Source organism: Petaurus breviceps, unplaced genomic scaffold, assembly GCF_028583685.1.
Source record: "Petaurus breviceps papuanus isolate PSGF00001 unplaced genomic scaffold, PetGlider_PUasm1.0 90977, whole genome shotgun sequence".
NCBI classification, from domain to species: Eukaryota; Metazoa; Chordata; class Mammalia; order Diprotodontia; family Petauridae; genus Petaurus; species Petaurus breviceps.
Window position 1 is genome coordinate 44,528,928 of NW_027187391.1, and position 26,293 is coordinate 44,555,220.

Consider the following 26,293-nt stretch of genomic DNA (forward strand, 5'->3'; position numbering starts at 1 on the left):
ATATATATATATATATATATATATATATATATATATATATTTATACATGTAAAATAAATGCAAGGTATTGTGGGAGGAGAACTGGGAGAATCAGGAAAAGACTCCTAGAGGTAGCAGTTCTTGAGCAGAATTCTAAAGGAAGCTAGGGGTTCTAAGAGGTGAATATGAGGAAGGAGGCCATTCCTGGCAAAGGGGACAGCCTGAGCAAAGGCAGAGTCCCAGAATGAAATGTCACATGTGAGGTACAGTATGTAGGTGAGCTTGGATAAACTACAGAATACCCAAAAAAACATTTTGTAATAAGTCTTGAAAGTGAGGCTGGATGCAGATTTTTAAATGCCATGCAGGGGAGTTTGTATATTTTCCTAGAGGGCAGTAGGGAGCCAATGAAGATTGTAACAGGAGTAACATGGTCAGACATGAGCTTTGGAAATATCACTTGGGCAGGTGTGTGAAGTACATTAAGAAGACTTGAAGTTGGGAGACCAATTAAGAAGCTATTGTAATAGTCCAGATGAGAGGTCTGAATTGGATGGTAGCCATGTGAGTGAAGATAGGGGAACAGAGGCAATGTTTATTAGCTGTGTGACCCATAGACAAGGACTTGGACCAGATGGTCTCTGGGGTGACTTCAAACCCTAAATCTATGCTATGAGGTAGAAGAAATAAAATTTGATCGTTTATAGAATAATGGGGGATGAGGGAGAAGGAAGAGTCAAGGTGACTTCTAGGTTTAAATATGGATGGATGGAAAAATAGTGGTACCCTTGAAAGAAATAGATACATTAGCAAGAGGGGTAGATTTTTGGGGGAAAGATTACAAGGTCTGCTTGGCACATCATAAATGTGAGATGCCTATAACCACATGGAAATGTCAGGTAGGCAGTTGGAAATGAAAAACGGAATTCAGGAGAAAAAGTAGAGTCAGATGATGATATGTGAATCATTTACATTGTGATAACTCAATTCATGGGAGTTGATGATATCCCTAAGAGAGAGTATAGAGAGTATAGGGACTGGAGAGAAGAATGAGAATAGGAGTAAAGGGGGCCCAGGACAAATCCCCGGTGAAATTCAGGTCGGGTAACATTCACTTAGGGGGCGGGACAGGGATGATGTTGTAGCAAAGAAGACTGTGAAGTCAGATGTATAGGAAGAAAACACAATATCATGAAAATCCAAAGAGGGAAAATTCCAAAAAGAGAGGATGGTCAATAGTATCAAATGCTATTGAAGTTGAAAGGGAAAAAGACTGGGAAAAGGCCTGATAAAAACAATGAATCCTTTCATCTTTGTAGACTGATATACAGTAGCATTATTAAAGTAGTTGACATACTTTGAAGCCTTCAAATGTATTTTAATATATTTCAAATAATTATGCAGTAATATTACTTGAATTTTTATTTAATTTACATTAAAGCAAATATACCTTACATTAAGCTTATATCATAAAGCCAGGTGTGGTGGCATATGTTTATAATCCCTGCTGCTTGGGAAGTTGAGGCTAATGGACTTCTTGAGACTGGAAGAGCTGCAACGGGCTAAGTTATGCATTAAGATAATGAGTACCAAGGAATGAGAGGATCACCAGGTCAATTAAGGAGTAGTAAAATGACTTAGGTGGGAAAATGGAACATGTCAGAGTTTCTGAGCCAATAAGAATGAGAACAGTTCTGTGAGTAACCCTTATGCTTCTGGCCCAGGTGAGATAGCTTAAAAGATAAAAATGAAATGTATATACTACGACAAAGTTTCATTTAGAGTTTACTCTGAGAGATTTGGGCTTAAGATTCACTTTGACTTCTTTTGCTGGTCAATTCAAATAAAAGCTTGCAGTTTAGTCACTGTTCTATTAGAATCTCCTTTTTTTGTTATACTTAATTGCCAAATTATTTTCCATTTAGGAATACAGAAATTGAAGAAATTAAAAATAATTGATTTTTTCCCATTGCCACTATTCTGAACAAGTCATATTAGAAACAATTGCCAAGGGGGCAGAGTCAAGATGGCAGAGTAAAAACAGGACCTCTGCAGAGCTGCGGCTCTCACCACCTCCAATCCATGTAAAAGGGGACTCTGAACAAACTTTGGAGCTGCAGAAACCACAAAATGACACAGAGAAGCTAACCATCTGCTGATGTAGGAATCAGCCCTTGCAGCACTCTGGGAGCTGAGCCCAGCTCCACGCCGAGGTTTGAGCCCCAGGGCAGGCCTGACCAGTCACTGGCTGGAGGGACTCCAGATCACCAGCAGCTGTGGCTGTTTCCAGAATTATCAACACATAAATGCAAAGGACAAAGTGAGAGGTCAATGCAATGCGGACTTTGGAACCCAGTAATTGGGAGTATGTCAGCTTTTGCCCCTGGGGTGAGAAGCCACTGAGGAGCCATGGCGGTGTAACCACCCCCACATGGAAGCTTCAGCTCCTGGCCTGCAGAGTGTAGGGGTACCAAGTGACTAGTATGAGGGGTAATCGCTCTTGCTTTAACCTGCTTGGAGCTGGATTGCGGTCTAGGGTAGACGTCCTGGGGCGTGTGTCCAGCTTGCCAGAGTGTGTGGAGGCATCAGCAAGGACACCCAACTAATACCTTTGGCAGCTGAGAAAACCCCGGTGTTTGGGAGGAAAGCTCCCCTGTCTGGTGGCAGAGTCCTGCTGTGGCAAAAAGCCCAGGGATCAAGTGACTGAGGGGCGACATGACCAGGCAAAGGAAGAAAAGCAAAAAGAAGAAACCAACATAAGACTCCTATTTTGGGGATAAAAAGGAGCAAAGCATGGAGCAGGAGGAAGACAGTGAAGTCAGAACTCCTGCACGAAAAGCTTCAAAGGAAAATATGAGCTGGTTATAGGCCATAGAGGACTTTAGGAAGCAGATAAGAGAAGTGGAGGAAAAACTGGGAAGAGAAATGAGAACAATGAAAGAAAATTATGAAATGAGAGTCAACAACCTGACCGAAGAAAACAACACCTTAAAAAATAGACTAACTCAAATGGCACAAGAGGCTCAAAAAAAAAAAAATAAGGAGAAGAATGCCTTAAAAAGCCAAATTTGCCAGATGGAAAAAGAATCTCAAAAGCTCACTGAGGAGAATCATGCCTTCAGAATTAGATTGGAACAAATGGAAACTAATGACTTTATGAGAAATCAAGATGCTGTTAAACAGATCCAAACAAATGAAAGAAGAGAAGGCAATGTGAAATATCTCATTGGAAAAACCACTGACCTGGAAAATAGATCCAGGAGAGATCATTTAAAAGTTTTTGGACTACCTGAAAGCCATGATCAAAGAAAGAACCTAGAAATCATTCTCCAAGAAATTCTCAAGGAAAACTGCCCTGGTGTTTTAAAACTAGAGGGCAAAATAGAGGTTGAAAGAATCCACCAATTACCTCCAGAAAAAGATCCCAAAAAGAAAACTCCTAGGAATGTTATAGCCAGGCTCCAAAATTCCCAGATCAAGGAGAGAATATTATGAGCAGCCAGGAAGAAACAATTTGAATATTGTGGAAACACAATCAGGATAACAAAGGATCTGGCAGCTTCTACACTGAGGGATCGAAGAGCTTGGAATGTGATATTCCAGAGGTCAAAGGAGCTGGGATTAAAACCAAGAATCACCTACCCAGCAAAACTGAGTATCATGTTTCAGGGGAAAATATGGTCATCAGTGCAATAAAGGACTTTCAAGCATTCTTGATGAAAAAACCAGAGTTGAATAGAAAATTTGACATTCAGATACAACAAGCAAGAGAAGCTTGAGAAGGTAAACAGGGAAAAGAAATCATAAGCCACTGATCAAAGTTGAACTATTTACATTCCTACGTGGAAAAACAATAATTGTAACTGATGAAACTTTTCTCAGTATGAAAATAGTTGAAGGGAATAGAAAAAAATATATATATATATATATGTCTATATTGGAGGGTATATGGGCATACGAATACATATGTGAATGTGTGTATATATGTTTACAGGTATACATAGAGGTCACAGCACCAATTTAATTGGAAGGGATGATACTTAGAAGGTGAAATTAAGAGGTGAGAGAGGAATATAATGAGAGGAGATGGGGAGAGACAGAATGGGGTAAACTATCTCATATAGAAGATGCAAGGGAAAATGGTTACAATGGAGGGGAAGAATAGAAAGGCAAAAGGGAATAGGTCAACCTTATTCTCACTGAATTTGGCTCGGGGAGGGAATGAAATACACAATAAATAGTGTATCTCACACTACAGGAGAGTAGAGGGGAAGGGGATGAAAGGGGGGATGATGGAAGAGAGGGCAAGCTGGGGGGAGGGAAGTTGGAAGCACTCACTTTTGAAAAGGGACAGGATCAAAGTAGAGAATAGAACAAGTGGGAGGTGGGATAGGAGGGAGGGAAATATAGTCAGTCTTTTACAATATATCTACTGTGTTAATATTTTGCATTAGCTACACATGTACAACTTATACTGAACTGCTTATCTTCCCAGTAAGGGTGGGTGATAAGGGAGGAAGGGAATGAAGTTTTAAAATCAAATGTTTAAAAAAAATTATATATATACTATTATTAATACTATTTTACATGTAATTGGGAAATAAGATATACAGGCACTGGGGCATAGAGACCCACCATGCCCTACTGGAAAAGTTGAAGGGGATATGGGAAAATATATGGGAGAGAGCAGATTGGAGGAGGGGATATCCTGTGGGACTGCTGTTTTGGGGCGGTAGGTGGGGGAAAACAGGAAGAAGATTTGTAACTCAAAATCTGGCGGAAATGAATGATGTAAATCAGAAGTTAATAAAGCATTTGAAAAATGAAAAAAAATAAAAATAAAAAAGAAACAATTGCCAGAAAACTATATTTCATTTTAACACAATTTTAAAAAGATACTTTTACAAGAAAAAAAGGAAGGGGCAAAGCCAAGATGGCAGAGTAGAAACTTGCATCAAAAAAGACAATTCTTTATACAACAGTGCTAAAAAAATTGGACTTCTTTTCACATTCTTATAAATATGAAGGTCACCTGTTGCTTAAAATTTTTTTTAATTTTGTATTTTTCAAGTGTGCATATTGTACATTTCTTGGGGATATGCTTAGTAATACTATGTGTGATTTTTTCTGGAGGTTGATAACTTTGCTTGCAGTAAATTTTCTTTAAAAGAATGGCAATTACATGCATACTTCAAAAGTATTTTCCTGTAAAAAAAAAGTTATATAGGTTTTGTTTGGTATCTTAATTTTTGTTGTATTCTTTGATGTTAATACAATTTGTATAATTGTATCATATAGCTGTATTGAAATCATGTAGTATCAAATATTAGATGTGATTTAATAGTGTTAATTTAAACCCATTTTAGTCACATTTTTAGGAAAAATACTGCCAGATGCCAATGTTCCGTGTAATTTCTCTTTGCCTGTTCAGTTACAGAAAGTGGTGCTTAGTTGTAGAATATATTGTACAGGAATTGACTTTTTATTAACACCCAGTAAGAACATCCCATGTAATAGAAAGGGCAACAATAAAATAGTGGTCCTAAAGGAAGGAAATGGTAGAAAATGATCTGTAAACATAGTCTTTTTTTTTTATCCAGAATAATAATTCTTGAGCCTCCCAGAAATTAGAAGCTAAATAAAGCTACTCAAGTTTCCTTTAAACACACACACACACACACACACACACACACACACACACACAAACCTCTGCATGGCTCTGGCTCCCACCACCTCCAATATATGTAAAAAAATGACTCTAAACAAATTTTAGAGCTACAGAACACACAAAGTGACAGAGAGAAACAAATCTCTCACTGAAGGCAGCCTGGCAAGCTGACAGAAAGTTCTATCATATGGAGCTGGGAGCCAAGCACAGTCCTACGTGAGCCATGAGTTTCCGGCCTCAGGGTGGCCCTGACCAGCGGTGGCCAGAGCAGACTTCAGGAGAGTGAATCACCAGCAGCTGTGGCAGTTTCCAGACTTCTCAACCCATAAATGCCAAAAAGAAAGTAAAAGGTCAGTGGGGAACTCTGTTGGAACTGGATGGAGAAGAGCCTGGTCTGGCCCCTGCCCCCATGGTGAGAAGTGGTAGAGGAGCAGTGGCTACAGTTGCTGCCCATGGCTGCCTACAGAGCTCCTGGCCTGCAAATTGTAGGGGGACCAAGAGACCATTCAGAGGGTAATAGCTCTTGCTTTAACCTGCTTGGATCTGGATCACGGTCTTGGGTGGTGGTCCTGGGGTGTGTGGCCAGTGTGCCAAAGTTGTGGGAGCTGCAGAGAGGGTGTCCTTCTAATAGCTCCAGCAGCTGCAAAATCTCCAGTCATTTGGGACATAGCTCTCTGCAATCTAGAAACAGAGTTCTACCCTGGCAAAGAGCTCAAAAGTCAAGTAATTGGCTGGCAATATGAGCAAGCAGAGGAAGCACAAATAGACGATAGAATCCTTTTTTGGGAACAAAAAGGATCAAAGCATGGAATGGGAAGAAGACAATGGAACTCTTGTATCAAAAGCATCTAAGAAAAATATGAATTGGTTACAGGGCATGGAGGAGCTCAAGAAGGATTTTGAAAATCAAGTAAAAGAAGTAGAGAAAAAATTGGGAAGAGAAATGAGAATGATGCAATAAAATCATGAAAAGCGAGTCAACAGCCTGCTAAAGGAGACCCCAAAAAATGTTGAAGAAAAAATACCTTAAAAAATAGACTAACCCAAATGGCAAAAGAGGCCCAAAAAAACCAATGAGGAGAAGAATGCCTTAAAAAGCCAAATTTGCCAGATGGAAAAGGAATTTCAAAAACTCAATGTAGAGAATAATTCCTTCAAAATTAGACTGGAGCAAATGGAAGCTAATGACTTTATGAGAAATCAAGATACTATAAAACAGATCCAAACAAATGAAAAAGTAGAAGGCAATGTGAAATATCTCACTGGAAAAACCATTGACCTGAAAAACAGATCCAGGAGAGATAATTTAAAAATTACTGGACTACCTGAAAGCCATGATCAAAAAAAGAGTCTACACACCATCTTTCAAGAAATTCTCAAGCAAAATTGCCCTGATATTCTAGAACTAGAGGGCAAAATAGAAATTGAAAAAATTCACTGATCCCCTCTTGAAAAAGATCCCAAAAATAAAACTCTTAGGAATATTACAGCCAAATTCCAGAGTTCCCAGGTCAAGGAGAAAATACTTCAAGCAGTCAGGTAGAAATAATATGAGTATCATGGAAATACAATCAGGATAACACAAGACCAAGCAACTTCTATGTTAAGGGATTGAAGTGCTTGGAATATGATATTCCAGAGGTCAAAGGAGCTAGGACTAAAACCAAAAATCACCTACCCAGCAAAAGTGAATATAATGCTTCAGGGAAAAATATGTTCATTCAATAAAATAGAGGATATCTTCCATGAAAGTAGCCAATGCCTTTGGCGAACATACCTCTTTTTACTATATACCTTGTTAATATCAACAGTCAGAGGATTATTAAACAAGATGAACTTTAAGAAAGATCATCTCTAAGAGAGATTAACCCTTTCAAGGAGCCTTATATGACCTTAACATATACATGGGAGGGGCGGCCAGGTAGCACAGCGAGTAAGAACACCAGCTCCAGTGTCAGGATGACATGTGGATTGAATCCAGGCTCAGACACTTATTACCCACCCAGAAACACCTGGCCATGTAACCTCGAGCAAGTTACTTAACCCCAATTGCTTAGAGGCAGCCAGGTGGCTCAGCGAGTAAGAGCACTAGCCCCAGAGTCGGGATGACCTGGGGATCAAATCCAGGATCAGATATTCAGCACCACACCCAGAAATAACTGGCTGTGTAACCTTGCCCGATTGCTTAAAAAAAAAAAAAACATATACATGGGAGAGTCCTTGTTATCAGAACAGTGGAGGCAGTAAGATCCCTTCAGGTTCTCCTATTTACAAATGACACTGGGCTAACTACATCAGCTGAATCCCAGAAGATTGCAAAAGATCCATGGCTACTCAAAAGAAACAGGCCTAACAATCCATATGGGAAAAACCAAGTGGATAAAAATGCCTCAGTGCCCAAACACAGTTGGACAGGAAGTTCATTGAGTTAGTACTTCAGTCCATGTGAGCTGGGCCTAGAACCAAATAAATCAAAGAGACAACACTGGAAGTGATTCTGGAAGTTGCCTATCACTTTTGACAATCCTAAACTGCTTCCTAACACAAAAATTCATCTTTTTAACACTAGCATCCTCTCTAATGTTGCCATAGCTGAAAATCATGCAACAGAACAAAATTCAAAAAATCAAAATTCAATGAAAATTTAATGTATATTAACAATGGTGATACAGGAAAAAGTAGAATAAAGGATACCTGAACAATTAGAAAATTTATGATTAGAAAAGAAACAACCGTGCAGTAAGATGGTAATCCAAGTACCAAATTATATCTGTAAAATGCAAAGCTTCCTTAGTGTTTAGGAAATTCATGGTAGAAGGTTAATAAGGCAATCCGGACATGAATCATAGAATGAAGGGAAAGAGGAAGGGAATAAACATTTAGATAGTACCAAATATGTGCCAGGAACTGTGCTAAATGCTTTACAAATATTATCTCATTTGAATGAGAATGTGTTAGTGCATTGCAATCTGGACTAGTGGAGGAAGTACATACATTGAAAAGATTCTAGATCCACTGGGCATTGATTTGGAGTAGGAGGTCTGAGTGGGAACTAGCAAGAATTCAATGGGCAACATGACATAGTGGAAAGACTACTAAAACAGGATTTCAAAGATCCAGGTTCTAGTACTGACTCTAATATTTATATGACCATACACAAATCATGCAACTGCTTTGTTCCTCATTTTCCTCATCTATAAGAAGGAGAATAAAGTACTACAAGGCATTATTGTGAGAATCATATGTATATAAAAGCACTTTGAAAACTATAAAATGTCATATAAATGTAAAGTATTATTAAATTTGACTAGAGAAGGCTTAGGACACTTAGGCATAGTTAGAGGGAAAACAGGTAAGTTGGGTAGAACTATTGGATAGTTTTGTAGAGAATAGTTAGAAATTTAAATTTGATCATTACTCTTACTAGTATGATTGGAAGCCACAAGAGAAAGATAATGGAGCAATCAAGTTAAAATGGTGGAAACAGAACATGATTTGTGTGTAGAACTCTTTATAGTAAGCGTGCTTAACTTTTTGGTGTGTCAGACCCTCATGAACAGGCAGGTGAAACCTTCTTAGAATAATGTTTTAAAATTCATTAGATGAAATGTATATTACAAAGAATACCTATTATGTTGAAATACAGTTATCAAAGTAGTTATAAAACAAAACAGAACAGAAAACAAGTTTATGGACCCCAGGTTAAGAACCTCTCGTTTAAAGAGTAGACGAACTGGGAAATCAGGAAGAAGGACATAATAGTAATTCAGTTACAAGGTCATATCATGAAACAGAGATTTCTTAATGGCACAGACAAAAGATAGTAAATCTGAGCTATGGAGTAAAGAAAAAAGGGAACAGATTTTATAGGTGACTATATGCAGAGGATAAAAAAAAAACCAGAATGTACATGTATACCTTTGTCCTTTGCATGAAAAGATTATTTTATGGCATAACAAAATTAGTGATTGCTATCTGTGTTTGCTATTGAGGCTAAAAAGCAGTGAGGAATGACCTACAGTGTCTTCACTGCATTTGTAATGATTTCTTTGATCTGTCATCATTGCTTCTAATTTACAAAATTACATTTTAGATTTGTACAATATTAAAAATGAGAGGCTTTTTCTGGGTGCTGGATACAAAATCATTTTAGAAGTGGTTATATTTAGCAAGCAACCTGAAAGTACAGGGTGCCCCAGCTAGCTTAAAACTACTAAAGCTTAAAACTGAAGTAAGACTTTTGGGACACACTATATCTCTTCTAGTCACTGTTTGTGGTCACCCTTTCTCAGCAAACCACAGAGCAGCTGCTTGAGTCATCTGCTCTTATTTATTCTTTTTTGTAGGCATTATCACTAGCTAGTTTCCCTTCAATACCAATAAACTGGCTGTGTCCAAGGACCTCCTTGTTTGTGATGAAATTGCTCAAGAAGCAAGATGCATCATCCATAGTTGATACAAGTCTCACAGCCGACAAAGACACAGTTGGACATTATCACTGCTTGGCAGAGCTTCAGTTTGGCCCAGAGCTTCAAGCCATGTTGGCACTATCCTCTTGGCCAATCTCCCAAAGTACATGCTTAGACTCTTTGATTCAGTTTTCCGCTTCCTTATTAATCAGTACATCAGTGGTTGCCTCAATACTCACCTCAATATTTCTGTGAATATCAAGAGGACCCAATTCTATCAATATTTTTCTTTTGGACAAGGTTATTAGAATGTCAAATCAAGGGATATTAAAGGAATTCAGCTCAATGTGAGGATTATAGAATCAAAGAAAGGGCTTCAGAGGCAAATTAATCCAAATTAATCCAACCCCCCCTCCTCATTCTATAGAAGAGGAAACTGAGGGTGAATGATTAGTTCAAGGTCACACAGGTAGTAAGTATCAGAGGGCGGATTTGAATCTAGGTCCTCTGATTCCAGAACCATTGCTCTTTCTACTGTAAGAATTTTTCTACAGAGGCATCTTGTTAAGGCATAGAGGAAAGAACATTGGATATGGCATCACAAGACCTGAGTTTAATTCCTAGTACTGCCACTTATTGGCTTTCTGACTTTGGGCAAATCATGAAATCTCTCTGAGTCTTAGTTTCCTCATCTACAAAGTGGAGATCATAATGTTTATACTAACTGCCTTATTGAGGTGTTTTTGGTGAGGAGGGGGAATCAAATGAAATATGTAAAGTGCTTTGTTACTGTAAATAAATATATAAAAATAAGATGCTGTTACTTTAAATTGCCCCAAAATAGAATGGAGTGACTCATCAGTTAGTGAGTCCCTCTTAAGTGAAAAATTTTAAGCTGAGATTGGATGATCACCTGTCAAGGATGTTATAGAAGGAATTATTGAATTAAGTGGAAAGTTGGACAAACCCCTTACAACTCTGAAGTTCTAATTCTATTATTTTAAACATTTATTACATTGTTAGTGTGAACAAAAAGTTAGGTCTCTCTCCTCAGAATCTGTGACAATATTGGAAATAGAGGATCTATGTTCAAGAAACAACTGGGTAACAATACAAAGTAGTACATAATAGTAATGGTAAGAAGTTACAGAAAGGCAAATTTTGGCTTGATATAAAAAAAAACTTCATAGCAATTTGTTATTCCATCATTTCAATCACGTTGACTCTTTCTGATCCCATTTGGGGTCTTCTTGGCAAAGATACTAGAGTGGTTTGCCATTTTCTTCTCCAGCTCATTTGACAGATGAGGAAACTGAGGCAAACAGGATTAAGTGACTTGACCAGGGTTACACAGTTATTAAGTGTCTGAGACCAGATTTGAACCCAGGAAGGTGAGCCTTCCTGACTTAAGGCCCAACACTCTATCCCTTGTGCTGCCCATTATAACAATTAGAGCTATACAAATACCCAGCTGCCCAGCATAATAATTAGAGGTATACAAAGGAAGAAGGTAATTATTTCTTCAATAATCAAGGTCTTTAAGTTATGTCTAAATCACCAACTAGTCAGAGATCTTATGGAAGGGATTCTTATTTAGAGAAGAAAGACTTTGATTTCTCTTCCAACTGTGAGATTCTGTCCTCTTATAAGCTGAGCTTGATGAGGAATGTTAATGATAGTTGACTCAAGGCCACATGAATCCATTCAAGTTTTAAGACCTAATGTTGGCCACGACCCATTCACCCAAATCCCTAATAGCTAGGTAGCTTCTCCTGCCACAATGCCCTGGCTAAATTTCCAAGGAAACTATAGAGCAGGACACATGGCCACGCCCAACAGCGAAATCACTCTCCTTGCTGCCCCTGCCTCGACAAGCCTCCCTTCAGTAAGTATATCAACAAACATTTATTAGTCGCTTATCATTTTCTAGGCACTGTGCTAAGTATTAAGGATACAAAGGAAAGCAACAACCACATTCTCTGTCCTTAAGGAGGTCATCTTCTAAACAGGGAGACAACATGTAAATAACTAGATGTATAGACGATATAATGAAGATAGTAATCTGAACAGGGAAGACATTAACAGCTGAGGGTATTGGAAAAGGCCTCTGGTAAGATACAGGATTTGAGCAAAGGCTTGAAGAAAGCCAAGGAAAGGAAGAGAAGTTGGTTAGGGGTGGAGCAGGCGATAACCAGTACAGAGACAGAGATGGAAAATGGAGAGCATCATAGTTGGGGGAAACATCAACTACGTCTGTGCAGCTTGATTGCAGAGTGTGTGGAAGGGAGGAAGGGGCAGGAAGTCTGGGAAGATAGAAAAGGGCCAGGATATAAGGAACCTTAAATGCCATAAAGAGGACTTTACATTTGATCTTGGAGAACACAGGGAAACAGTGGAGTTCATTGAGTAAGTTAGTGATATCTAGAGGCTCGTGGTCAGACCCACACTTTAGGGAAAAAAATACCTTAGTAGGTGAGGAGAGGGAAAGAGCTGAGGCAGGAGGCCAACCAGAAAGCTACCACAGTAGTCTAGGAGAGACATGATGAGAGCCTGAACTAGAGTGCTGGCTTTATGAAGAGTGAGAAGGGGACAAATATGAGAGATAAGGTGAAGGTAGGAATGATAAGATTTGGCAATGGATTGGATATGTGGGGTGAATGAGAGTGAGGAATCTAGGATGAAACTAAAGTTGTTGGCCTGGAGGAGTGGGAAGATAGTGGTATCCTTGATAGTTTGAGGGAAGTTTGGAAGCAGGGTGAGTGTGCGAAAAGATGAATCCTCTTGTGTTCGTGTTGCATTTGATATGCATATAGGACATCCGGTTCAAGCTGCACAAGACACAGTTGGTGATGCAGGATTGGAGTTCAAGAGAAACATTTGGGCTGGACATACAGTTCTGAAAATCATATGCAGAGAGATGATAAGTGAACCAATGAAAGCTGATATCACATAGCTGATACAACATAGAGAGAAATTGAAAGGATGGAGCTTGGGGACACACCCAAAGTTAGAGGAAATAACGGACGAAGAAATGGTAGGACAGACAGAAGAACTGAAAGGCGCAAGGTCATGAAAACCTAGAAAGAATAAACTATTCAGAAGGAGAAGGATATAGACAGTATTAAATTCTGCAGAGAGGTCAAGGAGGTCTGGGATTGGAAAAAAGGCCACTGGGAAAATACATGACTGGAAAAGTACCATACTACCTCCCACAGCATAGCATCCTCTAGGTCATACCCTCCCCCCTCATCCTCAATTTACACTCATAAATTGGCACCCCTTCAGGGTGAGAAAACACCAATCCCAGGTTCAAGGTGCCCTGTGGGTCCATTCTTTTAAAACCGATAGCTCATGATCATATCCTACTACACTGACACAATTAGCTCAAAGCAAAGGCATTTACTGAAATAGCATAGTGAAAACTGGTCATTGAACAAGTTGTAGTTTGCATTTTTTATCTCAAGGCCTAATTTGGTTATTCTTTTTTCTTTTACAAAAGTTTATGTATCTTATTTTGTTGTCTTAAACGTAGTTAATAATAGGCTCCATTATTTTTATTTTTGTTAAGGATTTATTCAGTTCATTAAGAAATTCCTACTATCCCTTGTAGCAGTCTTTTATTGTGACATTTAATGATAAACTCAACATTTTAAAAAAATGTTTTGTTTTTAAATGATATCCTCAAATTGCAGGATATAGATTTGTGCATATTTTTGTCCAGCTTTGTCATCTTTCTTGAGCTGCTGGCAAATTTGATGACATTTTAATTGGTATTTTCTCAGATGTAATCTCCTTTTTCTTTCTTAGCATTTGTTTGAAAGATTCTTTATCTTTGAAATGTTGAAATTTAATGATTATGCACCTTTAGAAACTTGTATTTCGAATTTCTCTATACTGAGGTCCCATACATTCTATGTATTGGTAGAATCACCATTCTAGGAAGTTATTTCTAGTTAGTTACTCAAACATGGAGTCTATTTTTTTGTTGTAACCTCTGGAATTACAATTAACCTAAAGTTCAGATTTTTTAATCTGACAAGCCTATTACTTTATCCCACATATCCATTTGTTGCTTTTAAAGTTCTGTTATATTCTGAGTTTGTTTTTCAAATTTATTGTCAGTTTGGTGATCTTTACTTTGACTACATATATTGATACTTTCTATTTTTATTGTTGCCTTTGGCTCTTCCGTGTATCTTTGAATTTTCATTCATTATTTTACCTCTTCCATTTCCTCTATTCTTTCTCCCTTTCTAAAAAAAAAAATAAGAAACTGACTTTAATTGCTTTGATGAATTTATGATCTAACTTATCTTTTCCTTTTGTTTTTTTACATCATTTCTAATGATGGTTTAGTACTCATTTCTATTTTCATTTTATCCTTTGACTCTCCTATACTGAAGAAATCACTGTATTAGTTTTTTCTTTTATTTACTCAATTAGATAAGTTCTATTTTTCTTTTATTTTTGTTTCTAGGGATTTTTTTTTCTTTTCCTTATCTTCTTGCCTCTTTTTTCAACTTATTTTTCCAAATGGGGGGAGTCTTGGATGCTCCAGATCCCTGGCAACTTAAGAAGGGTGTCTTCTCTCCCTACCACTACAGTAGTGAAAGGGACAATCACCAAGGAAGGCATCCTGGTGAGATGAGGGGATTAGTTGCAGTGATTACTTCCAAGAAAGGAAGCCTACTTTTAAAGCTGTAGCTTCTGAAGGTCACTATCTCTGCAACTTCATATTGACTCCCCTTTGTTCCTTCCCCCCAGAACAATAGTGTTGGTGAAGTTGCTTCCTAGGCATAGATTTCACCCTCAACAAACTAACCCCTACCAATTTTTCCCCTGCTCCCCACCTGCTCTTACCTGTATGGTGGTGGTAGTATTAGCAGAAACAGGTGAAGTTGAGATTTGGGGACATCCTAGGCCAGAAGACTTGAAATTAGGGAAGAGGTCTGCCAGTGACAGCTTCAGTCTTCTGACTAGGGATGAGCCTAAGGGTGGAAACTACAGCTCTCAGGGCCTCTAATCTAGATGCATTAGTTATGGCAGAGGGGAGACTGGTCTAAGGGCAGATGAATCATTGGCAAAGAGGTGGTGATAGGTGCTTTTAAGAAAAGATAAATTAAGTCATGCATTGCCACCTAGTTTGAAGTCCTTTTTAAAAGTATATGGAATATGGTCTTTTTAACAAGTTTCCTTTACATTCCATTAAAAATAACAGAAAAGCCTGAGTATTTTTTTTATTTGTACAAACAACATTCTGTAGAATCAACAAAAGGTCTGCAGGTACATCAGGAATAAGAGATCCTTTTAAGTTTAACTGCTTTAAGTACACAAAACATATATTTTAAAATTCACATATCCAGTTAGATTTGCAGCCCTTAAACACAGATACAAAGCAATGACATGAAACCACCAGTCTTATAGCCACTGTAAAATGAATAATCACAAAACCCAAAAGCTCGTCAGTGTGCCTACCTAACTGGATAATACTGGCACAATTTCTGTTTTTACCTTCAGGTGGCCTGTTGGATGTTGCCACAACGACGACCCCATTTTTGAACAGATTTTCAAAAAGCTGCTTCAGAATCATGGCATCAGCAATGTCAGTGACCTGTGGACAACAACACATTTGTTTGATCTTGATTTCACTTTCTGCTCTAACAAATTTGCTGATAGTTCCATTTTTTTTTTCCTAAAGGCTGAAAGTAAAATCCTGGAGAATGATTCTAATTATCACCGTGAAGAAAAGGGTAGATAATTAATAAGCATGGAAGTCTGTATAGCAGCAGTCTTTTAAAACTTGTCTCCTCTTTATTGCAGGCCCAACATTTCTACCCAAATTACCAAATGATTCCCTGTTAACTTCTATTATACCACTACAGGTGGGAACTACAGAAAATCATCCTAAACATTTAGGAAACCTAATTAATTAGAAGCAACATAGGAAAAAAAAGAATGAAAAGAAAAAAAAACCACACCGGCTGTTTTACATTTCTATTACCTTTCTAGCAAAGGTTCCCAGAAAGGTGACTTCAAATGGTCATGGGACTTTAGAAATAAGGACAAGTAGCCAGCTAGACATAATCAGCTGCTGTTGAAAATAGAATGATATGACATAGATACTATTGTGCAATTGTTGCACAAAACAATTCAACAGATGGCCCATCACAAAAATAAGCAATTTCATTGTTCTTTTTAAGTGCCTTCTATTACTGTCCATGAATAATCAAAAGGCACTGCAGTCACTTCCAGCATAGCCAGCCTCTTATAACCTTGTAAACACAAATATTCTCTCTAAAAAAAAAAAAAAATCAGAGAATTGGTTGCTATAGTTAATCTCACCAAAAAAAAAACCTGACAAAAACTACAAATGTTAAAATTATTTTCTTGAGCTAAGATTATAGAGATAGACACATTAATGGTCTTTTCTGGAAAATTAAAAAAATTCCAGTGAAAATATATGCTTAATTATAATATTTTTAATGGATTTAAAACACAGTTCTATTAGATGTTATCTTTTTGTACAGGTAAAGGTTAATATGTTAACCTTAAAGGCAACAGTACAGTTATGAATCATTCAGACTTTTGAAGGGCTATTCATTAAACTCTTCAAACTCATTGAGTTTCTAGATAATCTAATATAATGATAACTTGTGATATTATTTTATGAGAACATTTTGAACAGTCAATAAAATTTTCAAACTTTTACTGTGGTTTTAACCAAGTTAACCTAAAGACTGACAGAATTCTATTAAATAGTTAAAATAAAAGCATCTATTAAGGACAAACTATGTAATAAATTATTTTTAAAATCTAAAACCTAAATTCCTCAGAATCTAACATGCTTTAAGCATAGCTGTTAATAAAGTATAATTAGATGGACGCCTAAATAATCTTTTTCTATGGAGTTGAGTTGTCATGTTTTTTAATAAATGAAGCCTATGGCAATCAAGATACTTACAAATTTATAACTTCCTTCAGACTGTAGCTAGCCTATAGTAAAAACAACAATAAAAGGTTTGGGGGAGACATATGGAAGAGGCTTTTTTTTCCCCTTCTTTCTCAGGCTACAACTTTAAAACATATTAACTAAAGAGAGTCTTCTGAAGGCTCCCTAAGTTATTAAGACATCAGGAACTTCCAAAGTGTTCTCAAAAACCCTCTAACATGAAAAGGAAAGTGGTGCTCACATTATTTAATTTGGAGCTTAGGATCACTGTCAAATTTAGCTTCCGCAAAAACACTCCCATAGAAGGTCCTTTTCAAATGCTTAAACACCAGTGGCATTTCTGATGAGAGGACAGAACATGCCTGCAAATTTTAGAAGCAATTGCATTTTTAATTGGACTCCTGATACACAATTTTGGGTACTGACTTTTCAAAAAGAATTATGTCAATTAAAAGTTACCCAGTTAGAGTCTGTAAAATTGTTCATGACTATTATGTCTGTGTGTGTGTGTGTGTGTGTATTTTGCTTTTAACAGAAACAGGTTTGTGTCCCAAGCTAAAACATTTAGCTTATACTGCAGTAAAGGTTTAAACTGAAAAAGTTGAGAAAAGCAATGAATAAGAGGCTTTTTTCCAAGTTAAAATTTGGTGTTTTATGTTACAGAATTTTGATCTGTCTGCCTTGATCTAGTGAATTAACTTGTGAAAGCTATAGCTAATTAATAAAGCAAGAGTCACTTTGTCTACTTGGGTGCCAATTTATACTCTTTTGATCTTGTACCCTTACTTACACAGCTCGGCGAGGGAGCAGCAATTTTACAGTATAAGTAAGCAGAAGACAATTGTCAAGGCATTCTGTAGCTCAGGCTTTTTCAGTACCCAGCATTCATTACCACCAGGAACAAAAGAGAAGGCTACAAATTACCAATAAGGGTAGTCTGCTAATGGAGAGAATGGAGAAATTTCATTAGCATTTAAGAGAAAAGATTTTTTATGACCTAGAGTTGCTTTCCATTATAACTCACTTAAGTAAAAAGGAAAAAAATCTAATAGTTAATTTACATGTGTAAGTGCTTGAGACTCAGTCATCCACTGATTGGTACAGCTCCATATAATGAATGACAAACATAAGCATGTATTATCAGTAATTAGTATTAGCACAAAAATAAGCGTCTAGTTTTTATTAGAGGCTTTTAATAGCTTTTCTGGTTGGTAAAAATTGTTTTAAAAAAACTATTTTTAAAAGAAGATATTGATACTATATAGAGAAGTATCTTTTTGTCTTATTCTGTTCATCAGAATTGTTTTCTAGACTATTTAGCATATTACATAGAGGTGACATTTTCATTCAAAAGCTTTTCAATATCCTCAAAAGTCATGAAAAATGTCATTAAAAATCAGACTCACTGAGTATAATGATGTCCACAAAATTATGATCATAGTAACAAAAAAAAACCTAAATAGAAAACAGCAGAAAAAGATGCCTATCATTAGAAATCTTTTAAAAGGGTATTCAATTTTATTCCAGCTGTTTAAAAACATCAAGACAGTCCATCCAGAAAAGTTTGAAAAATACTAGAACCAATAACACCAGAAAAAATAAAATTCCATTTTTATTCAAGTTCACCAAGATGATTTATGAGAAAATTAAATCTCAGCAGTGAAAATAATCTCTTATCTGAATGCTAACTCAAACTGTGGTCTTAGAATCTAACTAAATTTATTAAGCAATAGTAGTAATCCATGACTATTTTCCTCTTAAAGTATTAGAATTGATTTAATTCATCCAAGAGCAATCAGAGATTGGTTAAGACTCAAGAATACATACTAATATGAGTCATTAAAAAGTGAAGGGGACATTATATATAGCTGTTGCTAAGTGTGGATTTAAAATAATAAGAGGCCCATAAAACCTTCCCTGGTAAATTAGCTAGGCTTATAACACAATTTTCAGGTACTAGTTGATTTTGCAAGTGCTCTAAAATCTAAGAATTTGTGAATTTGCTTAAAATATCTTACCCAACTGTTAAGAACATGGAACTATGTATATTATTCCCATTTGAATTTCAAGTCAATCAAAATATTAATCATTTTTATAGAAAAAAAATGCCCTTAAAAGATGATACTGTATTCTCTACCAACATACTAAAGATATTTTTCTAGCCCTTCTCTCAATCTTAATACTAAAAATATTAAAAACAAAAACAAGAGATTCACATTAGCTATAAATAAGGGTAAGAAACTGAATTCTAATGGCTCATTACAGAAAATCAACTTAAAAATTACATTGTGTCCTTTGGACAAAATGACCCTTTTGAGGGGTGCTCAATAAGAAGCCACTGCTTGCCTTATAGCAGCCTTTAGAAGCCATATTGAGAAATCCTCTACATGAAGACAAAGATTACAGTTAAGTTAGATTTGCATTTGTTTTTATGTTCAATATTTATAAACGAAGATCAAACATCCTGGGATAAACTTTATGGATAAGAATTTTGTTAAAACAGGAACAGATAATTGATAAATAAAAGATTCTTCATAATTAAAGGAACCCTTGAGTTACCAGTATTAGAACCTACCAGGTCGCTACTCCAAAAAGACTTTCGAACTCTATCAACTGAAAATACTTATTTTTCAACTAAAAATTTAAGACTCACTTTTAAAAATATATTTTTCCATTACCCACTAAAACTCAAAATGAGAAAAAAAGATGAGTATAGACTTAATATATAATCTTATAATTTTGATGGACATTTTCAGAGGCATCTAATCAGCAAAAAAACAACCCAATATTTTATATATTAAAACTATTACAAAACATAACAATACATTCCTTCTACAACAATACATTCCTTCAAATGCATAATCTCTTCCTGAACTATACAGAATTTATAGCATCTAGATAATAACGGAGAATCCATAGTAAGGTAAAATGTATAAAAATTAGTTTTATAGTGTTTAGTGTATATTTAAATGATTTATATAAAATGAAGTAAGGTAAAACATACAGCTGCTATCAAAGGTATAGAGTCAGAAAACCTGAATTTGAATCCTGGTTCCTCAAATTACTACTTATATGACCTTGAGCAAGTCACCCAAACTGCCTGAGCCTCAGTAATCTCATCTGTAAGATACAGTGGTTTGACCAGATGATATCTAGGTTCTTTCCAACTCTGACTCTGTAATCCTATAATTCTAAAGTATGGTCATAACATAATGAGAGTGGGTTATTTCCAGAGGTATTATGCTATAGAACAGGGGTCAGCAAAACTACAGCCCAAGGACCAGCTCCAGTCCCATTTTTTGTACTACTGCAAGCTAAGAAAGCATTCTTAGCCTGCAGGTCTACAAAAATGGGGGAGGCCTAAGTATTTGGCCTGCTGGCTGTGGCATGCCAAGCCCTAATATAGAAGGGAAAGTTTGACTGATGTCCTAAAACATAAGAGGTGAAAGGGAAGGGAACAAGAATTTATTAAGCCCTTAACGATGTGCCAATCACTGTGGTGTTTTACAAATATCATCTCATTTGATCCTCACAACAACCCAGGGAAATAGGTGCTATTTTTATCCCCATTTTACAGTTGAGGAAACTGAGTTAGTCAATCAATAAACATTTATTATGAGTGTCTATTATGTGCCAGCCACTGAACTAGGCACTGAAGATTCACAGAAAGCAAAAGTCAGTCCCTGCCTTCCAGGAACTCACAATCTAATGGTGGAGACAATAAACAAACAACTATGAATAAACAAACTATATACAGGATAAACAGGAAATCATCAATAGAAGGAAGGTACTGAAATTAAGAGGGACTGGGAAAAGTTTCCTGTAGAAAGTGAAATTTTAGCTGGGACCAGAAGGAAGTCAGGAGGCAGAGATGAGAAGGGAGAGTATTCCAGGCATGGGAGACAGTCAATGAAAATGCCCAAATTTGGGAAATAGTGTCTTGTTCAAGATACAGCAAGGGGACCAGTGTCATTAGATAGAGGAAAGGTGATGGGGCCTGGGGGTAGGGTGGGAATACAGGTGTAAGAAGACTGGAAAGGGCTGAGGGCGACTGAATCACTGGCAGCAGTGGCAGTATCCAGACCTCTCTGCCAAAGATGATTTAGGTTAATAAAAAGGGGCTGCTGCACCTGGGTGAGAGAGGAGCTCAGTCCAGCTCAGGTGTGCCAGCACAGCCCCAGCCCCAGCAAACCAGGAGCAGGCCTTGGGAGTGAATGAATCAGAAGCAACTGCTTCCAGAGCTCTCAGGCCACAGATGGTTGGGAGTCAAACAACTGGTCAGAAGGAGATTACAGTTGTCTTTTTGCTAGCACTGAGGCAGGACTCTGTTGCTTTGCCCATACTTGGACCCAGGTTGCAGTCCCAGGTGGCGGTCCCAAGGCAAGAAGGAGCACTGGCATAGCAGAGCTTGCAGCCAAGTGGAGGGGAGACCCTCCTCTCAATTCCAGGGCAGAAAAGAGTGCTTGTGGTTGCTCACAGATCATCACATGGGCCAGGAGAGTAGTTAATACCTCTCCTTAGATCACAACACCTTAAAAGAACTGAAAACTTATAGGTCCCTAGAAGTATATCTGAAAACAGCTGCACACAAATACCTGAAACTTGGACAGTGCTCCCTCCACCCTGTAAGCAGAGCCCTACTTTAGCAAACAATTAAAAGTCAAGTAATAGGCTGGGAAAATGAGCAACAATGGGGGGGAAAGCCTCTGACTACAGAAAGTTATTATGGTGACAAAGAAAATGAAAACACTCAGAAGAAGATAGTGAAGTCAAAAATCCTACATCCAAAGCCTCCAAGAAAAACTTATGAATTGGTCTCAGGCCATGGAGGAGCTTAAAAAAGATTCTTAAAATCAAGTAACAGAGGTAGAGGAAAAACTGGGAAGAGAAATGAGAGTGATGCAAGAAAATCATGAGAAAAGAGTCAACAGCTTGCTAAAGGAGACACACACAAAAATACTGAAGAAAATACCACCTTAGAAAACAGACTAGGCCAAATGGCAAAAGAGATCCAAAAATTCAAGCAGGAGAAGAATGCCTTAAAAAAGGCCAAATGGAAAAGGAGGTCCAAAAGCTCACCGAACAAAATAATTTCTTTAAAACTAGAATGGAGCAAATGGAATCTAATGACTTCATGAGACATCAAGAAGCAATAAAACAAAACCAAAAGAATGAAAAAAATAGAAGACAACGTGATTTATCTCACTGGAAAAACAACTGACTTGGGAAATAGATCAAGGACAGAAAATTTAAAAATTATTGGACTACCTGAAACCCATGATCAAAAAAGAGCCTAAACATCATCTTTCAAGAAATTATCAAGGAAAACTGCCCTGATATTCTAGAACCAGAGAGTAAAATATAAATTGAAAGAATCCACCAATCACCCCCAGAAAGAGGTTCCAAAATGAAAATACCCAGGAATATTATAGCCAAATTCCAGAGCTCCCAGGTTAAGGAGAAAATACTGGAAGCAGTCAGAAAGCTATGGTGGAATCACAGTCAGGATAACACAAGATTTAGCAGCTTCTACATTAAAAGATAGGATGGCTTGGAATATGATATTCCAGAAGGCAAAGGAACTAGGATTACACCAAGAATCTTACCTACCCAACAAAGCTGAGTATAATCCTTCAGGGGTAAAAATGGATATTCAATGAGATGGAGAACTTTCAAGTATTCTTGATGAAAAGACCATAACTGAATAGAAAATCTGACTTTCAAATATAAGACTTAAAAGAAGTATAAAAAGGTAAATAGGAAAGGGAAATCACAAGGGACACAGTAAGGTTAAACTGTTTACATTCCAATATGGGAAGATGATATTTGTAACTCATAAGATCATTCTCATTATTAGGGTAGTTAGAAGGAGTATATATATAGACAAAGGGCACAGGTGTGAGATGTATATGAAGTGATGATATCTAAACAAATAAAATTAAGGAGTGAGAGAAGAATGTACTGGGAGAAAGAGAAGGGGAGAGGTAGAATGGGGTAAATCATCTCACATAAAAGAGGCAAGAAACAACTTTTACAGTGAAAGGGAAGATGGTGGAGTTGAAGGGAAGATGGTGGAGTTGAGGGGAAGTAAATGAACTTTACTCTCATCAGAATTAGCTTGAAGAGGTAATAACATACACACTCAATGAAAATTAGAAATCTATCTTACCCTATAGGAAAGTAGGAGGGGAAGGGAATAAGAGAATGAAGGGGTGGTGATAGAAAGGAGGGTAGATTAAGGGAGGAGGTGATCAGAAGCAAAACACTTTTGAGGAGGGACAGGGTGAAAGGAGAGAGAGGAAAGAATAAATGAGGGTGGGGAAATAGGATGGAGGGAAATACAGTTATCAATAGTAACTGTGAAAAAAATTTTGAAGCAAGTGTCTCTGATAAAGGCTTTATTTCTCGTATATAAAGAACTGATTCAAATTTATAAAAAAAGAGCCATTCTCCAATTGATAAATGATCAAAAGATATAATCAATTTTTAGATGAAGTAATCAAAGTTATCTATAGCCATATGAAAAAATATTCTAACTCACTACTGATTGGAGAAATGCAAATTAAAACTTTAAACTATTAAAAAAAATTTAAAAAATTAAAATTAAATGAGGTATTGCTTCATACCTATTAAATTATCTAATAGGACAGTAAAGGTACATGACAAATGTTCAAAGGGATGTGGGAAAAATGAGACATTAATTCACTGATGGTGGAATTATGAACTGATTCAACCATTCTGTAGAGGAATTTGGAACAATGCCCAAAGGGCTACAAAATCATGCATACTCCTTCACCTAGCAATACCACTATTAGGTCTGTATTCCAAAAGAGCCAAAAAAAAAAATCCCAAAAGGAAAAGGATCTATATGTACCAAATATTTAGAGTAGCTCTTTTCTGGGGGCAAAGAATTAGAAATTGAGGGGATGCCTATCAACAGGGGAATGGATGAGCAAATTGTGGAATGTGATTATGATGGAACACCATTATACTATAAGAAATGATGAGCAGGATGCTCTCAGAAAACCCGAAATGACTTGCATGTGTTGATGCAAAGCGAAATGTACTGGGTAAAAAGTAACAGCAATATTGTAAGATGATCAGCTGTGAATGACAGCTATTTTCAGCAATACAACGATCCAAGAGAACTCTGAAGGACCTGTGATGAAAAATGCAATCCATCCCCAGAGAAAAAACTGATGGTGCCTGAATACAGATTGGAGCATACATTTTTTTTAACTTCCTTTATTTTTCTTAAGGTTTTTTTTTTTGGCATATGTTTTCTTTCACAGTATGACTATTATGGATATGTTTTGCATGACTACACATGTAAAATCTATATAGAATTGCTTGCTTTCTCAAAAGAGGGGGTGGAGGGTGGGAAGGGAGGGAGAGAATTTGGAACTCAAAGCTTTAAAAACAAATGTTAAAAATTTTAAGTGGGGGAAAATAAAATACTGAACAAATTCTTAAAAAAGAAAAAGGAAGACTGGAAAGGGAGAGGGAAGAGCTTAGGTTCTGAACACCTAGAGGATTTTCTATTTGATCTTGGAGGTGATATGATAGGGAACCATTTGGAATTATGGAGTAGAAGGGTGTCATGGTTACACCTTACCTTTAGGAAAATCATAGGGTCAAATATGGCCTAGATTTGAGTGAGACATGTAGCAGGCATACTAAAGAGAAGGCTGTTGTAATAGTGCCAGCATGAGGAAATTAGAGTGGTGGCAGTACCCCAGGAGAGAAGGGAGCAGAGTTGAGAGCTGTTAACAAATGTTGAATCAACAGACTTTGGCAACTGATTAGATTTGAAGGATGAAGCACAGGTTAAGTGATTTGCTCAGGGTTACACAGCTACTAAGTGTTTAAGGCTGGATTTGAACTCATTTTGTCCTAACTTTTCAACATGCCTTCCAGTCTGACTTTTTCCCTTTTAAAAATTAATTTGAGGGGTGGGTAGGTGGCGCAGTGAATAGGCCCTGGAATCAGGAGGAGCTGAGTTCAAATCCAGCCTCAGATACTTAACACAAAACTAGCCATGTGACCTTGGGCAAGTCACTTAACCCCAGTTGCCCTCCAAAAAGCAAATAATAATAATAATAATTTGGGGTGGAGGAGCCAAGATAGTGGAAAGAAGGCAGGGACATGAACTCTCCTTCAAAATCCCTGAAAAGACCTTTAACTGATGCCCTAAAACAAAACCTGGAGTGGCAAAACCGAAAAAAGTATGGGGTGGAAAAATTTTGCAGTCCAAGACAATTTAAAAGTTTGGCAAGAAAGGTGTGTCACACAAGGGTGAGAGTGGAGCACAGTCCAGTGCTGGTGGACCAAACCCCAGCAAACCGGGAGCAGGCCTTGGGAGTGAATGAATCAGCAGCTGTAGCAGCTGCTTCTGGAGCTCTCAACCCAACAGATGGTAGGGGCTCAAGCAATTGGTCGAAAGGAAATTATAGGGTTCTCTGCTGGAACTGGGGGCAGGGCTCTGTCGCTTTGCCCATACTCAGATCTAAGTTGCAGCCTGGGTGTCAGTCCCAGCTGCAGAGGAGCAAGGACTCTCCTTACAATTCCAGGGCAGAAAAGAGTGCCTGTGGTCACTCACAGACCAGAGCATAGGCCAATAGAGTAGTAAACACACCTCGCCTTAGATCATGCCCCCTTGGCAAAACTGACAGGGACATGTCCATTTCCACTGTTTGTACAACCCCTAGGTTTTAGGAGAGTCCCTCTGCTTCTTTGAACAGAGCCCACACTTAGGGATGAAGCACCCCTGACATAATCCTCACCTCCTTTCATTGTCTTCTTTCCTTCTGAGCTTCTTTCTTTAGGAATCAGCTCCAGGGCTGACCTCAGGAAAGATTTATACAGGAAAAGGTCATCTTTGGCTTTCTACCCCTACCAAGTGGCCAGGGCCATCATTTCTGGCCCAATATCTCTCAAATGACAATGAATAAGCTACCTACTCTGATAACACATATGGCCAAATTTGATGCACAAGGACAAATTTGGAAGAAAATGCATTTATATTATAATGAACGCATTCAAATTTTTTATTCTGAGTTACAAACATACTGGTCTTCCCAAAATATGAGCAAAAGGTAAAAGCTGAAAGCAAATATCTTCCTGTATGTGTAGGGGTACGTATAATTAAATATGGTCATTGAGACCTGTTCTATAACTATTTGAGATTTTTCTGCAGTCTTTTTAATTTTCTTTTTGATTTGAGAAATGGGACTTAGGGTATGCAACCCAACCAATTCCTTCTCAAAAACTCCTAAAACAAAAGTGAAG

At 37.4% G+C, this 26,293-nt stretch overlaps 1 protein-coding gene across 1 annotated transcript in view; it reads right to left on the reverse strand.

Moving 5' to 3' along the window:
• The window catches only part of AFG1L (AFG1 like ATPase), a 190,347-nt gene that overhangs the window by 99,090 nt on the left and 64,964 nt on the right, over nt 1-26,293 (reverse strand). The window contains exon 6 of the mRNA XM_069077098.1: nt 15,568-15,667. Within this exon, the coding sequence (XP_068933199.1) occupies nt 15,568-15,667 (100 nt within the window). The remainder of the gene's footprint in view (nt 1-15,567; nt 15,668-26,293) is intronic.